The 19,532-nt window shown below is 39.1% G+C and overlaps 1 protein-coding gene across 2 annotated transcripts in view; it reads left to right on the forward strand.

Annotated features, from left to right (window-relative positions):
- Nucleotides 1–19,532, forward strand: part of HMCN1 (hemicentin 1) — a 348,410-nt gene that overhangs the window by 148,742 nt on the left and 180,136 nt on the right. For both annotated transcript variants that reach the window (XM_019556684.1, XM_019556685.1), the window contains exons 12-22: nucleotides 1,259–1,400; nucleotides 1,482–1,609; nucleotides 3,612–3,725; nucleotides 4,685–4,843; nucleotides 5,698–5,892; nucleotides 6,674–6,772; nucleotides 9,169–9,296; nucleotides 13,634–13,778; nucleotides 15,273–15,385; nucleotides 17,688–17,847; nucleotides 18,541–18,715. In XM_019556684.1, the coding sequence (XP_019412229.1) occupies nucleotides 1,259–1,400; nucleotides 1,482–1,609; nucleotides 3,612–3,725; nucleotides 4,685–4,843; nucleotides 5,698–5,892; nucleotides 6,674–6,772; nucleotides 9,169–9,296; nucleotides 13,634–13,778; nucleotides 15,273–15,385; nucleotides 17,688–17,847; nucleotides 18,541–18,715 (1,558 nt within the window). The remainder of the gene's footprint in view (nucleotides 1–1,258; nucleotides 1,401–1,481; nucleotides 1,610–3,611; nucleotides 3,726–4,684; nucleotides 4,844–5,697; nucleotides 5,893–6,673; nucleotides 6,773–9,168; nucleotides 9,297–13,633; nucleotides 13,779–15,272; nucleotides 15,386–17,687; nucleotides 17,848–18,540; nucleotides 18,716–19,532) is intronic.

Here is a 19,532-nt window from a genome sequence, read left to right on the forward strand (position 1 = left end):
TGTCTTTTAACATGTCAAATTCTCACTGAAGTCTGTAGGACATGTGCATACAGATCTGCCACAGATCCAAGTCCTGTATCACGCTGTATTTACTTTGTAAATGATCACTTTGTACATTAAAAAAATATGATATACACTAGGACTATGAGAATGGTGCCATTAAATTCCCTTAATGATTCAGTATCTTATAGCCACTTTAGAATAGGCTGAGTCCCAGGTGATAAAAAAATTTTAAATCCTTTTTTGCTCTGTCTTTTGTTGTGTTACTTTAATGGTCAGCAATATTCCATACACACACATACCTCCCAAACACATCCCACCCTCTCCCAAAAAGATGATGTCATCACACCAGTGTGCTGCACATATTGGGCATGTGATCCTTAGTGAGAACCTATGTCTCCTATATCTCAGTTTAAACTGAAAATCAATTCTCCTAGGAATGTACATCTGGAATTTTGTAACTGACTCTTGAAGTTCACTTTCACCTTAATATCCAAATTGCATCGACCTCTGAGGTTACGGGCTGCTGTCATCTCAGTTTGAACAAACACTCACAACTTAATTAAGCTGCTAAGTTCTTCTGGTTTGAGTTCAAGCCATGTGAAACAACAGTTTCTCATAGTTTCCATCCAAACTTGGCACAGCTTGCCCTAAGATCAATCCAGATTTGTGAACCTCAGTGAATTTTATTGATGAACCTGGCTCGGGTTTGGCTTTGCATTGAAACTTGTGCTCTTGCATTCAAGTTTGGCTGAGCACATTCTAAAGCAAATTTAAAGTACATGGATATGGTAGTTTATTTTCCCTTTTTAATCAAAACACTATCTCTAGTACTACTTTCTCCTCAAGTCAAGCATATTTTCTGCCAGGCAAGTATATAATTGGAGTAGAAGCTGTTTAAAATATGCTATTTGTAATGCAAAAAATATGAAGTATTAAAGCATTTTGAGCATCACTCTAGATAAAAAGGATTTTTATAAATGGCACCATGTCTAATGAGTTGCTGCTTGAAAAGTATAAATATTCTTTCATAACTCTCCCATGCATTTCTGAACATTATCACATTTTTGAAAAGAGACGATAGGGGAAAACATTTTGTTTTTCACCACTGAAATGTGTTTCTGAAAATTGTATTAAATTGATTATTTTCAAGATCAAGATTATTTTTAAGATTTGTTTACTGGCTACAAATGTGAGCCTCATCCATGTTCAGCATATTTCATTTGTTCATTTTCTTTATTTTGGTTTTTTTTTACAGAACCACCTAAAGTTGTCATTTCACCCAAGAATCAGTCATTTACCACTGGCTCTGAGGTGTCTATCCGGTGTTCTGCAACAGGTTATCCAAAGCCGACAATAGTCTGGACACGCAATGATATGTTCATTATTGGCTCAAACAGGTAGGGTGCTGGGCTTTTTGGCCTTTCTCTTTTCTGTTTTACTGTTTTCTTAGTGACGGCTGAATTTTTGTTTATTCACAGATATAGGTTCATTCCAGAAGGTACTTTGATAATCAAAAGGGCAATTTCAACAGATGCAGGACTTTATGGTTGCTTGGCTAGTAACTCGGCTGGGACAGAAAGAGACACTTCTACTCTCACATATATTGGCAAGTATCACAAGAGACAGGAAAGTCTTTAAAAAAAAACAAGCAAACAGATAATCTGAGGAAAAATATTGGATAATGCTCAGTTAGTAGAGCTCAGAAATTTTCATAGATATGAAATTTCAAAACAAAATATTGAAATGTTTGTAAAAATTAAGGAAATTGTAGTGTTCTATGGGTGTATCTACATGTGCTATTATGGTGCCTGAATAAATTGGAGCATTTATTGCTCTGGAGTTTATTGCTCCTGGACATGCCATTTGAACATGGGCCAATTAATTCTGGAGCAATAAACTGTAGGTTATTCAGGTGCAGCATGTGCAATTGGGGTGGAGCTGCCCTGACTGGCAGAGGCCTTTGGGAGCGGGGGTCAGCCTGTGAGTTCGGGGCTGTTCCCCTCAGCTCAGTGTACTGTGGAGGGGCTAGCTGTGGCATGAGGGAGCTTCAGTGCAGGGCTAGCCAGCCAGCAGCCCCCACATTGAAACACCCTTGGGCCCTAGCCTGTCCCTGCAGCATCTGTACATGCACTGCTGCAGAGGTTCTTTTTACTCTGCAGTAGGAAAGTACTTGTATTTACAAGTATTGTATTTACAAGGACTATCCTGCTGCAGAGTAAATAGTTTACTTTAGCCTCACAGGGGCACACGTAAAGACACCAAGACATTTATTGTGCAGCTAATATGTCAACCACATAGTAAATGTCTCGTAGACATGTTCTGTTTAACTCTATTGAGATAGCTAGTTACTTTTAATATTTATTGAAGGCTATGTGAGAAATAAGATGATGTGTTAGATCTCCACTGATCTCCACTGTAGCTACAGCACTGATTTCAATGTAGTACAGAAATACCCATGTTAACTTTAAGCAAGGTAGTTTGGGTCCTGTGAACAGTTTAGTAGTAGGAGCTTAGGGCATTTATAGAAATGCCCAAAGAGGTGGGGGGCACTTTTAATTAGTGAGCCACACTAATTAAAAGCACCCGAGCGTCGCTTATATCAGTCTTCCCATTCTGATAAAATGGCAGCGGGGCACTTTGAAGTAAAGCTCGTTTGATGAGCTTTAGTTCAAAGCACCCCACCACCATTTTTCAGCATGGGGACACTGATGCATGTGACCCCAGAGGCTGCTGGAGGATGTTAATTTCCACACTCCAGCAGAATTGATTAATTGAGTTTTCTCCAATATGCTGGATTTACAGAGCATTGGAGCAGCCTCTCTGCATGTGTTTAAGTGCCCTCAGAGCCCAGAGGAGACTCTAAAGTATGCTCAGTAATCAAGGTGAAGTGGTCCATTCTGGGCTCTTGCTGCCACAGATAGTTTGTGAATGATAACCCAACTACCTAGTTTAAAGCTAGCTTGAACATGTCTACTCTGTGCTGTGACTGCGGTTAAGCAATGAACAGTGCTAACTTCTGGTGAGCGTAGACCTACTAGAAGAGTATGTCCGCAACTAAGTTCTAACCTTTTCTTCAGTTTTTCAAGTTTCATGCATTTGATTCTATTCTTCCCTAATCTCACTTCATATTTGATCACTTATCTCCCTGAAGAAGCTTTTTGGGCAGGAATCACCATTGTATAATGTTACAGTGTTTCTAACACAATGGAACCCTAATTCTGACCAGATCCTTTAGGCATGACAGTAACACACAACCAATAATGGAAATCTGCTAAGAATTATTATTAAAACGTTTCAAGCAGACTGAGCATCTCTGAATTCTTCTACTTCCCCTGGATCATCCAGTCCTCCAAGTTCTTATTTCTAATTTCTTAATATTACTCTTACCTTTTAGTTGCTTTGGCCATTCCAGTCTCTTCCTTATCTTGCTTCCTAATGTTTTGTGTTAAAGGCCACATAAAATTCTCAAGTTGGCCCAATTTCTGTTAAGATGTTCTGTAGCAAGAGAATAGTAGACCCCACCATGATTTAAATAAAGATATGTTGTAAATAGTCATCTTTTTGTTTTGCTTGTTTAAAATGTTCTCTAGTATTTTGTTTCTTTTCAGAGGGCCCAAAGCTGACTGTGGTTCAAAGTGAAATTCTGGTTGCTCTTGGAGACACAACAGTAATGGAATGTAAAGCCACTGGAGTCCCACCTCCTCAAGTTAGGTGGTTTAAAGGTGCATTTTTTATATCCATGCATATCCATTTGTTTGTTTCATTTATTTAAACAACAATATTTTAACCAATTACTAAGCATGTTTTATGGTCCCCCAAAGCTAACTTATTATTCAAGTAGTACCTGACCCATGAGGTTCTAACCTTGTTGATGCAGCTGTAGGACTTACTTTTTCAATCTATTAATAAGTTACTTTGATGTCTAGTCAGTTAAACGAGTAGTGAGTCAAACCTCTTGTTTGCTAAATAGTAGCCTTTTTACTTTATAGAATGTTACTAAAATCTCAAACCATGTCTTCCATGCTTAGTAACTGTGTGGTTCCTTGAATCCGTATACAAAAGCCAATGAATTCCTTACTTCACCTTCCACCCAAATGTAAAGGTGCCCATTACAACCTGTTCCTTAGAGTGTGGAGGAGATTGGCAACCAGCACACTGAGCATCATCATATTGCTAAATGAGGGCCTCTCTCCTTCTTGAAAACTGAGCCTCCACTCCTAGAGAAAGGATTAACTCCTGCCTGCACTTGTATATTGGCTGTGTTGCTTCAATTAACCTGGAGTGGTTTCTAGAATCACAGTGTTCCTGAAAAGATAAGACCAATAGTCCACCTAATCCCATATTTGATAGTGACCCATTCCAGATGCATCAGAGTGAAGCATAAAAACTCTTAGTGTAGACTGTTCTGGAAAAACCTGCCCATATTGGAAGTTTTTTCCTAACCACACTCAGTTAGTGGTTAGCTTGTGCCCTAAACTTTTAGGGTATATATAGTATTTTTTTAAAATGTCCTATGTAATGTAATAGTGGATGTTCTCATTTTCTGTTGAATAGAAACAGGGCTTCTAGGTACATCATTAAATACAGTCATATATGATATCACTCTGATTAGGTGACAGCTTCATTTGATTTTATTTTGGAAATTCTCCATGCTAGTTCATAGTATTCTGTCTGAACCTAGGTGACCTAGAATTGAGGGTATCAGCATTTCTTACTATTGATACATATCGGGGCCTCCTGAAAATCCAAGAAACACAGGATTTGGATGCTGGTGATTATACCTGCATGGCTACCAATGATGCAGGAATTGCATCTGGGAAGATAACTCTAGATGTTGGCTGTAAGTATTCTGTATGCAAAAGCATAAATGCCCAGGATTTAAATATTTCTGTTTCATGCCATTGGAGTGACAGATAACTTGATTATTAGTGAAAAGCTGTGCAAGTCACTTAACCTTCCAGTCTATCAAAAAGCTCAGCCTCTTCTCACAATGTGCCTTTGTCATTTTTCATACAGCTCCTTTTTGCTTAAATGTTCCCTATAGAGTGACTCACCAAATCAGCTGCCTCACTTCATTCATATTTATCTAGCTTGTCTTTTCCCTCCCTTCATTTGAAATGCTTATATAACATAAGGAAATTTTGTTTTAATGTATTGCAGCTATATAGGATATATATAGGGAAGATATGCTACACTGAGCTGAGTAGCCATATAAAATTATTATTACCCTTGTCCCTCCTATCTGCTTCAACTGACCCTTTTTACGTGCCTGTGATGCTACTTGCTATGTGATACTGAATTGAGTTCCCAGTCCGTTGAGTAACCATGGTAGTAAATCCTCATGTCCACATGGAGCCCTACTTCAGTCACTGATGATGCTTGTAGGTCCAGGCATATGGTGGAACCTACCGGTCCAAGGTTTTAGTATGTGTGCTCCTTGATACAGTGCCTTTGTCTGTTCTTGCTTCAGGGAGGTCCCTGGCATGTTTTTGATCACCCCTAAAATAAGCACTGAGGGAAGATGACAGCTGCAAGGATTTCCTAAATTAAGAAACTGGTAGTTGAGTGTTATGTGGTTCTACATAACAGGAAATAAAATTTTATTTTAGCCTAAATTGCAGGGAGAATAGTAATGGCATGGTGTTTTCCTGTTTAATTATTGTCTTCTGTTTAATTACTGTCCATCTGTTTCAGCTTCTCCAGTTTTCACACAGGAGCCTAGTGATGAATCTGTTGATATTGGCTCAAATGTGACATTGCCTTGCTATGTTCATGGTTACCCAGAACCAAAGGTTAAATGGCGGCGACTGGATGGTGCTCCCCTTTTCTCAAGACCCTTTGCTATTAGTTCCATCAGCCAGCTCAAAACAGGAGCCCTGTCTATTACCAGTATGTAAACAAAATCTATAAGGACAAGATATCATAGAGAAATATGCTCCATGAAATGCCTTTATCTACATTGTTCCATTACTCTAGCATTCATTTTTCTTTGTGAAAATATTACTTTGGCAACACAGCTGAGATATCTGATACCATAGTTCCTAATGACATACACTTCAGTTACGGTTGGAATTTCAGTGTATTTGAGTAAGAATAAAGTCACTGTCAGAAGTCCAAAATTTTGGGGGAAATTTAAATTTGGCTTGGCTCTGCCCTTGGCCACTTGTTGACACTAAGGTCCCTTGGAATCTTTTGTGAGGGAGGAAGGGATGTTAAACCCATTGTTCTAGCCAAGTCCTAATTTGTCTAATTACTGTACATTTTGCCTACTTAATTTTTCCTTACAGTTTTACTTGGCAGTAGTATTCTTCACTCCCTGTATTAAATAGTTCCAGGGTATGTTCTGTGTTATTAAACAGATGTCGTGTTTCCTCATAGACATGGTAATCTGGGTGGGCAAAATGATTCCTGTATATGAATACTGTATGTGAATTTCATTAAATCCTTTAGGATAATAAATGTTATGTAAACATAATATCGACATAATTATACAAGTTCTTTTCCATGTGCATTACTCCTCCATTACGACCAATGTCAAAGATTTGTAAAGCAAAATGGTATTAAAATTGAAAGATATGCACACGGGTTATTTTTGTGTTACAGACTCTAGTATAAAATAGTTTAAAACTCTGCAATTTATTTGCCCCCCCTCCTTTTCATCTCTTTTCAGATTTGTGGGTCAGTGATGAAGGAACTTATATCTGTGAAGCTGAAAATCAGTTTGGAAAGATCCAGTCACAGCCGGCCACTGTAACGGTAACAGGACTGGGTAAGGCAGTTAAGTTAGTGGATGTACAATCTAAAATCAATAAAGGATTCTGTACCAGTTCTATACCTGGAATATGTGTGACTATTTCTCCATTCCAGATGAACCCAAACTGTATTCCTGAATCCATTTGATAGAATTCATATAAGCAATAGGGGTGTGCAAAATGGGCCATATTCGATTTGGATTCAGTGCAAATCAGGGACATTGATTCAATTTGTTGATTCTGATCACTGTCTCGATTCAATTCAGCCAAATCCGAATCTGAAGACTCGATGCTGATTCAGAGAATCAGTGATCTGGCCATAGACAAAGCTTTAAATGTTTTTTCTGCATACCTCAAGGTGCCAGGAGTGGCTCATGAATGTTGTGATGCTGGGGTGGATGGAGCATCCCACAGGAGTGTGGGGGGCCCCCCGTGTGCTCAGTGGCAAACCCAGACGTGGATCGGAAGTGCTTCTGGTCCACTTCCGGGTTTTCTGCCAAGTGCACGGTGTGGTTCCCAGTGCTCCTGTGGGACACTCCATCTGTCCCACCATCTCAGCATTCACGAGCTGCCTGGTACCTTGAGGTATGTAGAAAAAACATTTAAGGCTGTGTCTATATCTGAATTGTCAAATCTTTCCGAATCTCTCCGTATCAATTTTGGAGGGTTCTGATTCAATTAGGAGAGATTAAAAGGTATCCTGATTCAATTCTGATTTGGAGATTTGGCCACTGAATCAGGCCAAATCTCTGCTGAATCAAATCAGCAACCAAAACTTCGCACAGCCCTAATAAGCAAATAGGATACGTTCATATGCATTGGATATTTTATTGATTTTATGCAAGCACCCACTTCACTAATTGAAACAGAAGATACTTGCAAGGAAAAATGTAAATCCAAACCACCAAGTTCTGTGTATTAAGACATTTTAATCACCTTTTGACTTGCTGGAGTCTTGAAGAGTGTAAGACAAGTTTCAGTTACACTGAACAAAATGGACATTCAAAACAATACTTATTTTTGTTTCTCATGCTGTTCTTCGTGTTTCCTCATAGACATGGTAATCTGGGTGGGCAAAATGATTCCTGTATATGAATACTGTATGTGAATTTCATTAAATCCTTTAGGATAATAAATGTTATGTAAACATAATATCGACATAATTATACAAGTTCTTTTCCATGTGCATTACTCCTCCATTACGACCAATGTCAAAGATTTGTAAAGCAAAATGGTATTAAAATTGAAAGATATGCACACGGGTTATTTTTGTGTTATAGACTCTAGTATAAAATAGTTTAAAACTCTGCAATTTATTTGCCCCCCCTCCTTGTGAACTTGTAAAAAGCAGAAAAATCTTCACCATAAAAACATTTTGCAGAGAGAGATGGGAGGTGTTTCCTACCACAATTCATCTTAAAAATATAGGGTAGCAGAGAGAGTGTTCTGGGGAATTTGTGGATATAATTAAAGTGTAAATCTCTGTAATAAATCAAGGCAGTAAATCAAGAGCTTGGACAAAATATAATATAAATAAATGATTTCATTTCAGTTGGATAGTGGGAATGAAAATAATTGGACCATAGTGCTGTGAAATGCATACATTTATGGGAGAAAGGAAATAGAGAGTGTCCTCATACCCATCTAAGAAAGTATTTTGTGTCTTGAACCGTATGTTAGGAATCTGTTCATTCATATGCTAGCAGCTATCCAGTCTCTGCTTTCAAAAGTAAGTTTATAAATCAAAGACAAGTGCAGCAGCTTATGCACTGGTGAGGTCTGTGTTAAATGTTTTGGGGCATTCCAGACTCTCAGCCAGGCTGTTGACCTTTTCATGAGGCCTAAAAGCCTTGTGCCTAGAAAAATAGCCATCACTTGGTCATTGCCTTAACTGACTAGCTATTTCAGTCCCTAAAATTTCTGCCAGCAAAAAGAGGTAATATCAGATTGATTTCAATGGGATTTTTGTGTGTGCTGAAAGTGCAAAATAAAGCCCAAAAGGAAGGAAATGTATACAGATTCGGCTAGATAATCTTCATCTTTTACTGGTTGGTTGTTCCCTTGAACCGTTCCCCTAACAAACTGTCACTGTCCCTTATTTCTTACTTTGTCTATTTATTTAAGCAGTCTGCTCCTGGCTACAACCCACCCTCAAAAAAGAAGAAAAAAGTAGCCCTTACATGCCTTTTGCTGGCTTTCATATTGTTGACTCTCTTTGTCCATCTTGTCTATTTACATTGTAATGTCTCTGGGAAAGGGATTATTTTGGACCCTGTGTCTGTTGAGTCTTGTGTAGGGGGGAACCTGTTCTATGCACCATTGTAAATATTAGTGATAATGATGGCAGAGAACATTAGTTTTGATTTATTATGAGCATATGGAAATACTAAAATGTCGCTTCTAATTTTTTAAGTTGCCCCTCTAATTGGAATGAGCCCAGCAGTAGCCAATGTAATTGAAGGACAGCAGCTTACCTTGCCTTGTGTACTTCTGGCTGGAAACCCCATTCCAGAACGGAGGTGGATTAAAAACAGTATGGTGGTAAGAATTCTTTTAAAATGTTTTGATATAGTCTTGTAGTTTCAAATTTGTTGACATAGAGAAAAATCTGCAGTTAACCTACTTAGTAATGTATAATAATGTACCTGCTTAAGAAATTAAATTTTTGGATGGGAAAAGGAGTTTTAAATAAACAATTTGCATTCTACCAGTAAAGGCACTGATTACACAAGGCTTCCATGCACCCAGGGGTAGATCCAAAGGGGGTGCAGTGGTGTGAACACCCCCCTTTTCAGGCCACACCAGGAACAACAGCAGAGATTTTTTTTTAAATCCCCAAATCAGGTAAAATCCTGTCTGCTGTCCCCCCCAGACATGGTACGCCCTCCCTTTCTCTCCATCCTCACTGCCATGGTCCTCACTGATCCCACTGTCCCCAGCTGATGGGGGGTGAAGGGGCCATGCACCTGCGTCACTCCTGCCTGCTCCATCTGAGAAGAATGGCAGCAGCGGTGGCAGTGGACAGGTTCCTTCTCTATGCCTGATCCTCCACAGTGTCCCCTGCCAGCCTGGGAGCAAGTGCAGACCAGTGAACCCACCTGCTGTTGTCTTTTTCTTAGTCCAGCTACAGTGGCTCTGGAGCCTCCCCCCACTGTGAAATGAACTGGGAGTGTTATGGTTTGAGGGGGTTGTTTATACAGCTGCAGCTGGGCTCAACAAGGGACAGCAACCGTGGTGGCAGTGGGAGGGTTCACTCCTCCTGCGCTTGCTCCCATTCTGGCGGGGAACACCCGGAAGGAGGCTTAAATATTTTAAGATATTATAATACATTTAGGCCTTAATATATTTAAAATTAAATACATTTTACGTTTTTTAAATATTTGACCTTTATCAATCTTGAGACAAGTACATGGGTAAGCATTGTGCATATTAAAGAAAGTTATGCTATGTGAATGTATGTTTGTGTGTCCACAAAAAAACAGAGACTTGAATTTATTTCTACTTATTTTAGATTGTTATGATTTATTATTTATGGGAACCAAGGCTCCAAGAGAGTCTAGGTCCCATTGTACCAGTTGCAGTATGAACATGTAGAAGTGTCTGGACAGAAAGAGGAAGAGGGATACTATTAGTTCTGTAATGTTTTTATGATTAGACATACTCGTTTTTTTAAAGATTTACTCAAAATGCAGTTAAGTGGTGACTGTTCCTATTTGCCTGACATACTTATTGTCAATAATTATTTGGTAACCTATAGACATATGTCAGCTGTGAATCTTGAGAAAAGGCTTGAAACAGAAAAAGGGAGTGTGCTTCCTCATCTTTGCACAAGAAGGCAGGTTCATGTGAAATGGCTAGTATGGATAGAAGCATTGGAATATTTGAGTGATTATTTTTTTGAGGCTTGGGTTGTCATTGGAGTGGAAATGAATGGGTGATTGAAATAGGATTGACCAGAATGTCAGCAAATTTGGTTCTGCTGATGAGCTAAAATTAGTAATGACAACATCTGTAATGGACTCACGGTGCTATTATACCTTCCTACAACTTGTTGGATATTGGGGTCAGTTGCCTACAATGGAACATGTACGACTGTCAGCTGTATTCAAAGGAACATGTTGTAGGTAGATTATTAAACTATGTGTTTTAAAGAGCTATGATTAGGGTTTATCTGAATTTCTGAGTGCAGGAAATGCCTGCCTTAGACCCACACAATGTTATGGAAATACTCTAGAGAAACATCCCTAAACAGCTACATCTTCCTCTAATATCGCCCTAATAAAATGATGCTTTTTTTCCTCCCTGCTCTGGAAACTTCAAGCAGGTTTCTAAGTGACCATCAGAGATAGTTTTAATGCGACTTCCTAAGCTTGGATTCCAGAACTGCAACAAGCAGTTTCTGCACCCTAGGTGGCAGCAGCAACTGGGCAGCTGTCATTCTTATGTCCCCGCAAAATCTGTACTCAGAGCTGATAACCCCTATTTGTGCAATTACTGCTGGATTATGCATGCAAAGAAATTTGAAGCCCCAAATTTTGCTAAGGAAAGGTGAGCCACTATTCTCTGTGCGTCTGTCTGGGAACCATAAGATGTGGGATTTGCTCCTTGACCTCTGTTTTATCCACTTCCATAGAAATTCCGAATTCTCTAGTGGCATCCTCTATCTCCAAAGTGAGGTTCATATAATACAATAAATGAAATGCACAGATTTAAATCCTAGAAAATGAAAAATACTTTTTCTTCCTTCTTTTTGAAACCTCTCCTTAGTCTTTTAAGGACTTCTTAAAATGTCAGTGGCTTCTTCTCTGAGCATGCATAGAAACATGAAGACATTTAGTCTTCACTCTTCTTAGAAGCATACTGAGATGAGTTTACAATGCCTGAATGTGAGAAGAATCCACATGCAGTGACACTGCATTTGCTGTGTAAATGAATCTCCAGAGAGCAACAAATGCCTTACTATGATCCCTGGCAGACCCAGTTCTTTGAGTAAATGTGCTGTCTTTTATTAGACCAACTAAGTAGTTGGAAAAATTGTTCTTTGCAAGCTTTTGGGTACAAACTTCCTTCTTCAGGCACAGGGAACATTTGCTGTTTCTTTGTGTGCTCTCCTGGGTAGAATGGAAGCCAGTATGCAAAATACAGATCTGTGAAAATGCAAATATGTGGCAGTGAGGATCAGAGGCCCTGTGAGATGATAGTTGTGAGACGAGTAAGAGGGTAGGGAAAAGGGGAAGAATGTAGATAAAATGAAATGAAGACACGTGACCTGGTAAAATGAAGACAGGTGACCTGGGGTTATTGGACGGCAGGCAGGTTATAATGTGCCATAAATCCAGTGTCTATATTTAGTCCATGATTTTTTGTATCCAGTAATTTATGAAATGAAGTTCATAAGCTTGTAAATTCCCTTGGAGGATTAGAACAGAGATTTGAGAGAGAGTGGTTATCTTGTGAGAAATGGGCACTCACAGGTAGTTGGGTATTTTTGTCTTTGATAGATTTTTTTGGTGGGTGTTCATTCTGGTACATAGTTGTTTGGTTTCTCTTACATATTTTCCATCCTGGCATTTAGTGTACTGGATGAGATGTATTACATTTTTGGAGTTGCAAGTGTAAGATCCAGGAATGGTAATAGTTTTGTTGTGGAGTATAGTTATTGTGGGAGTGTTGGAGATGTGTTGGCAGGTTTTACATATTTGGTCCTGGCATCGTCTGGATCCACTTGGTGTCCTTTGGGCCATAGGAAATTTACTTCTAGTGATGAGGTTGGTGAGTGTCGGTGCATGTTTAAAAGCCAAATGATGAAGATGTTATCTATATATCTTAGGTACAGCATGGATTTGGTAGTGCAGTTCTTGAGGAATTCTTCTTCCAAGTGGGCCAAGAAAAGTTTGGCATATTGGTAGGCCATTTTGGTGCCCATGGTCTGGAGGAAGTGTTAGTTGTTAAAACAGAAGTTGTTGTGTGTGAGGATGAAGTGTATAAGTTCAGTAATATTGTCATGTCTGTACTTTGAGTTGTAATCTTGCTCTTGTAGATACTTAAGGCAGGCTTGGATGCCATCCTGGTGTGGCATCCCTGTGAGGCTTCTCAAGGAAATGTACTGTCCAAAATCTTTGTTGTAACTATGAGAAACTGTGCAAGCACTCCTCTTTGCTCAGGTAGCTGTGGAAGTCCTTCACCACTGACACTGTCATCCCAGGGAAGGTCTCCTTGCTGACACATCTTAGACACTGCGCCTTAGGTGTTTCACTCCCCAGGGCTTCAGGGAGTTCTCACTCTGCTTTCACTGCCTGTAGATGCTCCTAAGGGGAGCATCTCCCCTTCCAGTGGCTACAGAGAATATCAGCTCAATTTTCACAAAAGCACTGCCCTTCTCTTTAGTGTGTGCAGCTGCAAGGCACACTGACTCTTCCTTCCCTTGGCTTCAGGGAATACCAGTGGGATCTTTCTTTTTTTTCCTCTTTCTGTTCCTTTTCTCAGAAAGAGAGGTGCTAATTCTTTTGGACAGCAGCACAGATTTCCTGCAGCACTAAGTAGGTGAGAAATGCTGTGCTCCAAGAAAAGTTGCACAGTGAAATCTATTAAGAGCCCTTGCAGTTTCTCTCATCACAGAGCAAAGCTGTGTCCAAGTTTACAGGACAGGTTTCCATAGGCATAGCAATGTCAGTCAGGGACTCTGTTGGCAAAACTGCACTTTTACCAACACAACTTGTCAGGAATATATGTGTGTGGATATTTTTCCTCAAGTAGTACAAAATACAGCTTTGCTGGCATGCCTGTCTCCACAGTAGCTTGTTCTGTTTTCAGAATGAAACATTAAGTGTTTTAGTTAATGTTATTAACATTTTAATGTAACTACCTTCCTCTTCCAGTTGGTCCCAAATCCCTACATCAATGTTCGTGGTGATGGGAGTCTGCACCTTGAAAGAGTTCGGCTGCAAGATGCAGGGGACTATACCTGCATGGCAAGTAATGTAGCTGGTACAAATAACAAAACTACCACCATCAATGTGTTTGGTAAGATAAACTGTTTTGTTGTTTCTGCACTGCAGGCAAAATAAGGACATGCTTCAGGGAAGCAGTAGCTCATATAATTTTTTATGATGGCAACAGTATCTCAAATACACTTGTTTCAGTGATGTTACACTAGAATAATAGAGAATGAGTCTTACTGCACATAATTCACTTAAGTAATCAAGCCTATGCCTTTTGAAAAGGAAGACAAAAATCACATCGTTTTTATCTTTTGAAAAATCTTTCGTTTTAAGTTTGTACAAGTGATGTGTTTTGCAGCCTCTCTCACTTTATTACCAAAACAGACAAAGTGGGAGTTTATTGGAGATCTGTGCCAAGTGCTAAAAGGTTTCATAACTGATAAAAAGAAAGTACAACTCATGGGATTATAGCACTTAAAATAAATCATGACTTTGGCAAAGCTGCATTTAAATACCATAAAAAATGGCAATGACAGGGAACCTAGTGTTTGCATTGTAGTAACCCATCTGTATTTCACTTCAGAAACTTGTATGAACTTTGTGTGAGGTCACAACCACTTCATTGTTCATAGTTTAAATTTTCTTACATGTTACATTAATCAAGGAAGACTCATTTTAAGCTTCACTGAAAATGCTGGAACATGTTTTCCTCTTCAGAATGCTACATCCTTCATGCTCTTATTAGTTAATGCTCCAGAACTGCTTTCAGAGTTCTTCAGACTGAAAACTTTAGGGGGAAGGGTAACGTGTGTATGTGTTGTTAAAAAGGAACTAGAAAATAAGGTTAGTATATGGAGTAGGAATATGGAGCATTTATTCATACAAAAACATGCCAGTTTGATAATAAACTGGAGTCTTTATTACCACTCTCTGTTTTGAGATGGGCAATTTGGAGTTCCTGTGATCGCCAGCCTGCTAGCACAAACTCTATCTTTTCTCGTTTTCTAGCATTTTTATTAATTAACAAATGAATGAGCATGGAAAGTAATCAGGTCTCACCCGCCGATCTTGTCTGCCCTGGTTGTTCCTCACTGAGGAAAATAGGTTTCACACCTGGACCAGAATGAGCTGACCAAAAGCCAAATTGACTTAAGTGAATAATTCACAGTACTATTTTGGAAAATGTTGCCTATCACCTTCTTGAACGGCATCCTGAGACTCTCTGAAATGAGACCCATATAGTAGATCCTGGTCTGGTTGCTCTGAAACTGTGTGTGTGCAGGGTGGTGTTCAACTCCATTACTTATATGTGTAGGTATTTGTTTTACTGCAGGCGAGAGGTTAGGGGTGAATGCTCTAAGTCAGCATTAATGCCCTTAGAGCAAAGTGAAAATTCCCAACTCCTCCTCCTAGTAGGTAACTGAAAGTCCCACTGTATGCAAATTAAGTCATCTTTACTAAATAGCACTTGAACATATGTGGATTTCATGATGTGCCATGATCTTGAAGTATGTATGAGTGTATGCATGTGTGCATAAAATGTACATACAATAAAAATGTGCATATATACTTTTAGTTCTACCTGTCATTCAGCATGGACAGCAGATATTCAGTACAATTGAAGGGATCCCGGTAACATTACCATGTAAAGCAAGTGGAGTTCCTAAACCAACTATCATGTGGTCCAAGGTAACTTATAATCTTTGAGCTGTTTATGTTAAAAGATTAACCGAGCACATGATTTAGCTATAATAGAAGCTATATACAAGGAAGGTGGCCAAAAACCTTTGTCCTGAGGGACTAAGAAAAACCTGTTTATTCATATCAGCTTCTGTTTTTTCTAGCAGGGCTTATGGGTTGTCATACACTTAGCTTCCACTCTTTGGAAATCAGAAAGACTTCACTCATTCTTGCTGAATCTTTTATAATTTTTAAAAAGAGCCTTATAAACTGTTAATACGATAATTATGACTGGATAATTTTGGAGTGGGAAAGATGCCATGGTTTACATCTCATTCTGGATATTTAAAGTTAATTTGTTTGAAGAGTATTTTTCACCATTTAATGGCTTTCATCTCAAACAGTCTCCTTTTACAGTGGCGGAGGGTATGATGTATTTCCCAGCCTCACTCTCCCCTCCCCAGCAAACTGCAAGCTTGTAAACTCAATTTGGGATCTGAAAGTCAAGCTGAGATTTTTTTTCTCATACATTTTCACCATTAGTAATAATGGCTCTTCAGGATATAGTATATTCTCCATGACATCTCTGGAAACCTGTGGGCTTTCTTGAGTTTGCACAGATATGCGACTCAGTGGCCATGTCTACACTAGATACTGAGTGCGAAGTAGTCTAATAATACTGTGCAGTCGCTTGGCATAGCATGGCCAGTGCTAATACACTACTGTGCAGTATTATTAGGCTATTGCACAGTAGTATCACTTAAACAATGTTTGCCAGTGCTACTGCACAGTAACTCTGTTTACTGTGCATTTATTTGATACTTACTTATATAAATGCTAAATAAATTTGCAATAACTATTGCACAGTATTGTCTTGTGTAGATGTGCCTAGTAAGTAGTATCTGTAGAAGATACTTAAGGAGGAACTGAACCCATTTCACTCTCTAAAAAATGTTGGCTTTGCAAGACTAATGGCTGTAAAAGACCTGTAGAAGCTTATTTTTGCCATTAGTTGTAAATTCTTTTCTTAAATCATGCAGAAAAGAGATCTATTGAATGAGAAAGCTCCATTTTTACATCATCTAATTTCAGATTGGAAATAAACTTTAAGACTTAGTTGAAATGTCCAAACCTCTTGAGTTTACAGAATCAGGATGGCAGGCTCATATTTATTCATGCTACTTTGTGGATCTTGCTACAAATATTGAGCTATACTGTACATCAGGATGAACAAACTGTTTAGTGAAGTTGTAGAATTTCCTGTATTGGAGGCTTTCAGGAAGAGGCTATGTAGGCAATTAGCAGAAATCATTTTGGAATAGCACATCCTACATATGTGTAGTCTGTTGAACTAGGTGACCCTTTCAGCCTTGTGCGTGCATCTACATGGGCAAAAAGCACGTAGCAATAAACTTTGGCACAGTTCGTGCTGGAGTCAGCTGCTCCTGGACGCAGTGTCTTCATGTGCACCTGGGACCGCAGCTGTTTGAGCTGGGGCGGAGCAGCCTTGGACTGGCAGGGGGCCTGGAGGTCAGCTCCAGGCTCTGGGTGGCAGTGCTGGGCAGCACAGAGGCTGGGTGGGGAACAAGGTTAGTGAGGCTAGTCAGCAGGCAGTACTATCCTACAGCAGAGTTAATTAATTTACTGCACCATAATACGGGTGTATGTGTAGACAGTGATGGTTTACTGTGGAGCTAATTAGTCAGCTCTTCAGTAAAGCGCATGTGTAGATGCACCCTATGATTCTCTCTTCAATTACAATATTGTTGACTTCAGTAAGACTGCCTGGAGGTTATATTAAGAGCCAAACTTGGCTGTGTAAATGATATCAACTAGGGGTATTATAGATTCTTCAACATAAAGGTTAAGTCAGCAAAATAATTAATTTAAGATATTGGTCCCAAAACAATACTCAAATCCCCTCATCTAATAAACCAAGTTCTCCTTTCAGTTAAACATATATAGCTCAGGAACTTTAATTTCGCAGTAAAGTAGAAAATTTGACCCAGGCTTCTGCTTTAAGAGCTCTGTATAAAACACGCACGTATAAGCATATATGTTGCACTGCACCATTGTTCATAAGTTTGTAGATGCAACAAACACAGCTTTGACCCCATGCTAAGAAGTGCAGCTCTTAAAGGACCCTTCTTTCTGGAACATAGTTTGCAGGATAAGAGTCATTCACCACTCTGATTAATTCTTTGAGATGCAGTATCAGTAAAAGCTTTGGCATCTTTCTGATCAAGTGCTTGCAGTTTGTTGTTGTTTTTTTTCTTAATTTCTGGATTATTATTATTTTGATTTTGAGCAGAAAGGAGAGTTGATTCCTATCAGCGATACAAAATTTTTGGCGGGATCTGACGGAAGCCTATATATAGTTTCACCAGGGGGTGAGGAGACTGGAGAATATGTGTGCACTGCAACAAATGCTGCTGGTTATGCCACACGGAAAGTCCAACTAACTGTCTATGGTAAGTCTGAGTGAAAATCAAATATATGAATGTTTTCCCTGCAAGCTTTTTTGGGGTCTGAAAAATGCACTCGATTTGGGAAGTCTGAAATGGGATGGCTGTACAGTGCAGGCATGCCAAACCCCCTATTAACTGGTGTCTAATTAGCATCCCCACTATTGTACTGGATCTCTGGATAAGAATTCCAGGCAGCTGTACAGATGGCTGAGATTAAAAGGCCTCAGCCACTTCAAGCTCTAAAGCAGTCTGGTATTTACTACCTTGTGCTCTTGGACTGGGCCCCCTTGCCAGATTGCGATTTCATTTACACTGACATGGATTGGCAGTAGCTTTACAGAAAGACACAGAATTACAGTGGGTGAGAAGAAAGAATTTGCTGGCCAAGGGTACTAGTGACAGACTAACTGCAGCAGCCCAGAACTCCACACCCAGGCAAACTGCTGGAGGATTTACTCAGCTTTTTGGGTGAATTCTGCATCAGGTAGCCTACTATAGTATCTGGACTATGCCTACATTATGCAGCAGCTACTGTGCTGTGACTGTAGTATAGGTATACCCTCAAATAAATAGGATTGTACCACTTATGGTAAAAAAACACGCTAAACTGAAGCAAAACAATATGGGGTGAATTAGAACCAGGTTACACATCTACAAATAAATATATGTGTTATACTTTTTAAAACATGTTTTTAGTGAAACCCAGAGTATCCAGGCCTGAAAACCAGCAAGAAGATGCATATGACAAGCCCATAGAGATCTCAGTGACTGCAGGGGAAGATGTTACACTTCCATGTGATGTGAAGAGCTTGCCACCTCCCATAATTACATGGGCCAAAGAAATGCAACTCATCTCTCCATTCTCTCCAAGGTAGCATCATTTCAGAAATATGGAAAAGTTCAGTTTTTTTTAAGCTCTCAAGGCTTTTTAAGGGCTTTTTGACTTATTTAAATTGGCAGGTTGTCCTCATGAGTTAAATGTTTATTATATCATTCTGTGAGATCCTGTGACAACTGATCTTGCAATTCTTTTTCCAAAACTCAGTGCATCATTCAGTTTTAGGAACAGCTTTCATGCTTTTATCATTTTGCAAACTTTTTCCAAGGCCAGGGGGTCAGATTCTACTCTGCTTCTCTAGTGTGAATCCTGAATTGGTCCGTTGAACCAAATCTGGATTCGCACTAAAAGAAATAAGAGCAAAATCAGCCTCTTAAGTCTCAGGACCCATAGTGAGACATTCTCTCTCGTTCTGTCTGAGTCCTATCCTGTGTAAAATATTGTCTTATCACACATAGTACATTTTTTACAGAACATATCATAAAACACTTTGTAAGCATAAATAAACCAGTTTCAAAGACAGCCATAAATCTCTGTGACTGTTTTTTTAAAACTGATTGTTATGAACACTGTATTTCAGTCATGGTACATAACCTGCTTGAAAAACATTGCTGCATTCCTAAGAAGAAACAAAGCTTCACAAGTTACCCCATAGCTTCTTATGAGGCCAAATCCAAATAGCCCTGTATAAACAAATACCTTATTATTATAACTTAAATTGGGGTGCTTTCTAAATCACTTGTATTTCATTTTTTTAAATCACTGAACATGTATAAAAATGGTTGCAGGAATCCATTCCTTGTCACAGTGTCCAAAATTCAGAAACTCTTCAGACATTTTTGAATGGGAA

The sequence above is a fragment of the Crocodylus porosus genome, unplaced genomic scaffold (genome assembly GCF_001723895.1).
Source record: "Crocodylus porosus isolate Cpor-Errol unplaced genomic scaffold, CroPor_comp1, whole genome shotgun sequence".
Taxonomy (NCBI): Eukaryota; Metazoa; Chordata; order Crocodylia; family Crocodylidae; genus Crocodylus; species Crocodylus porosus.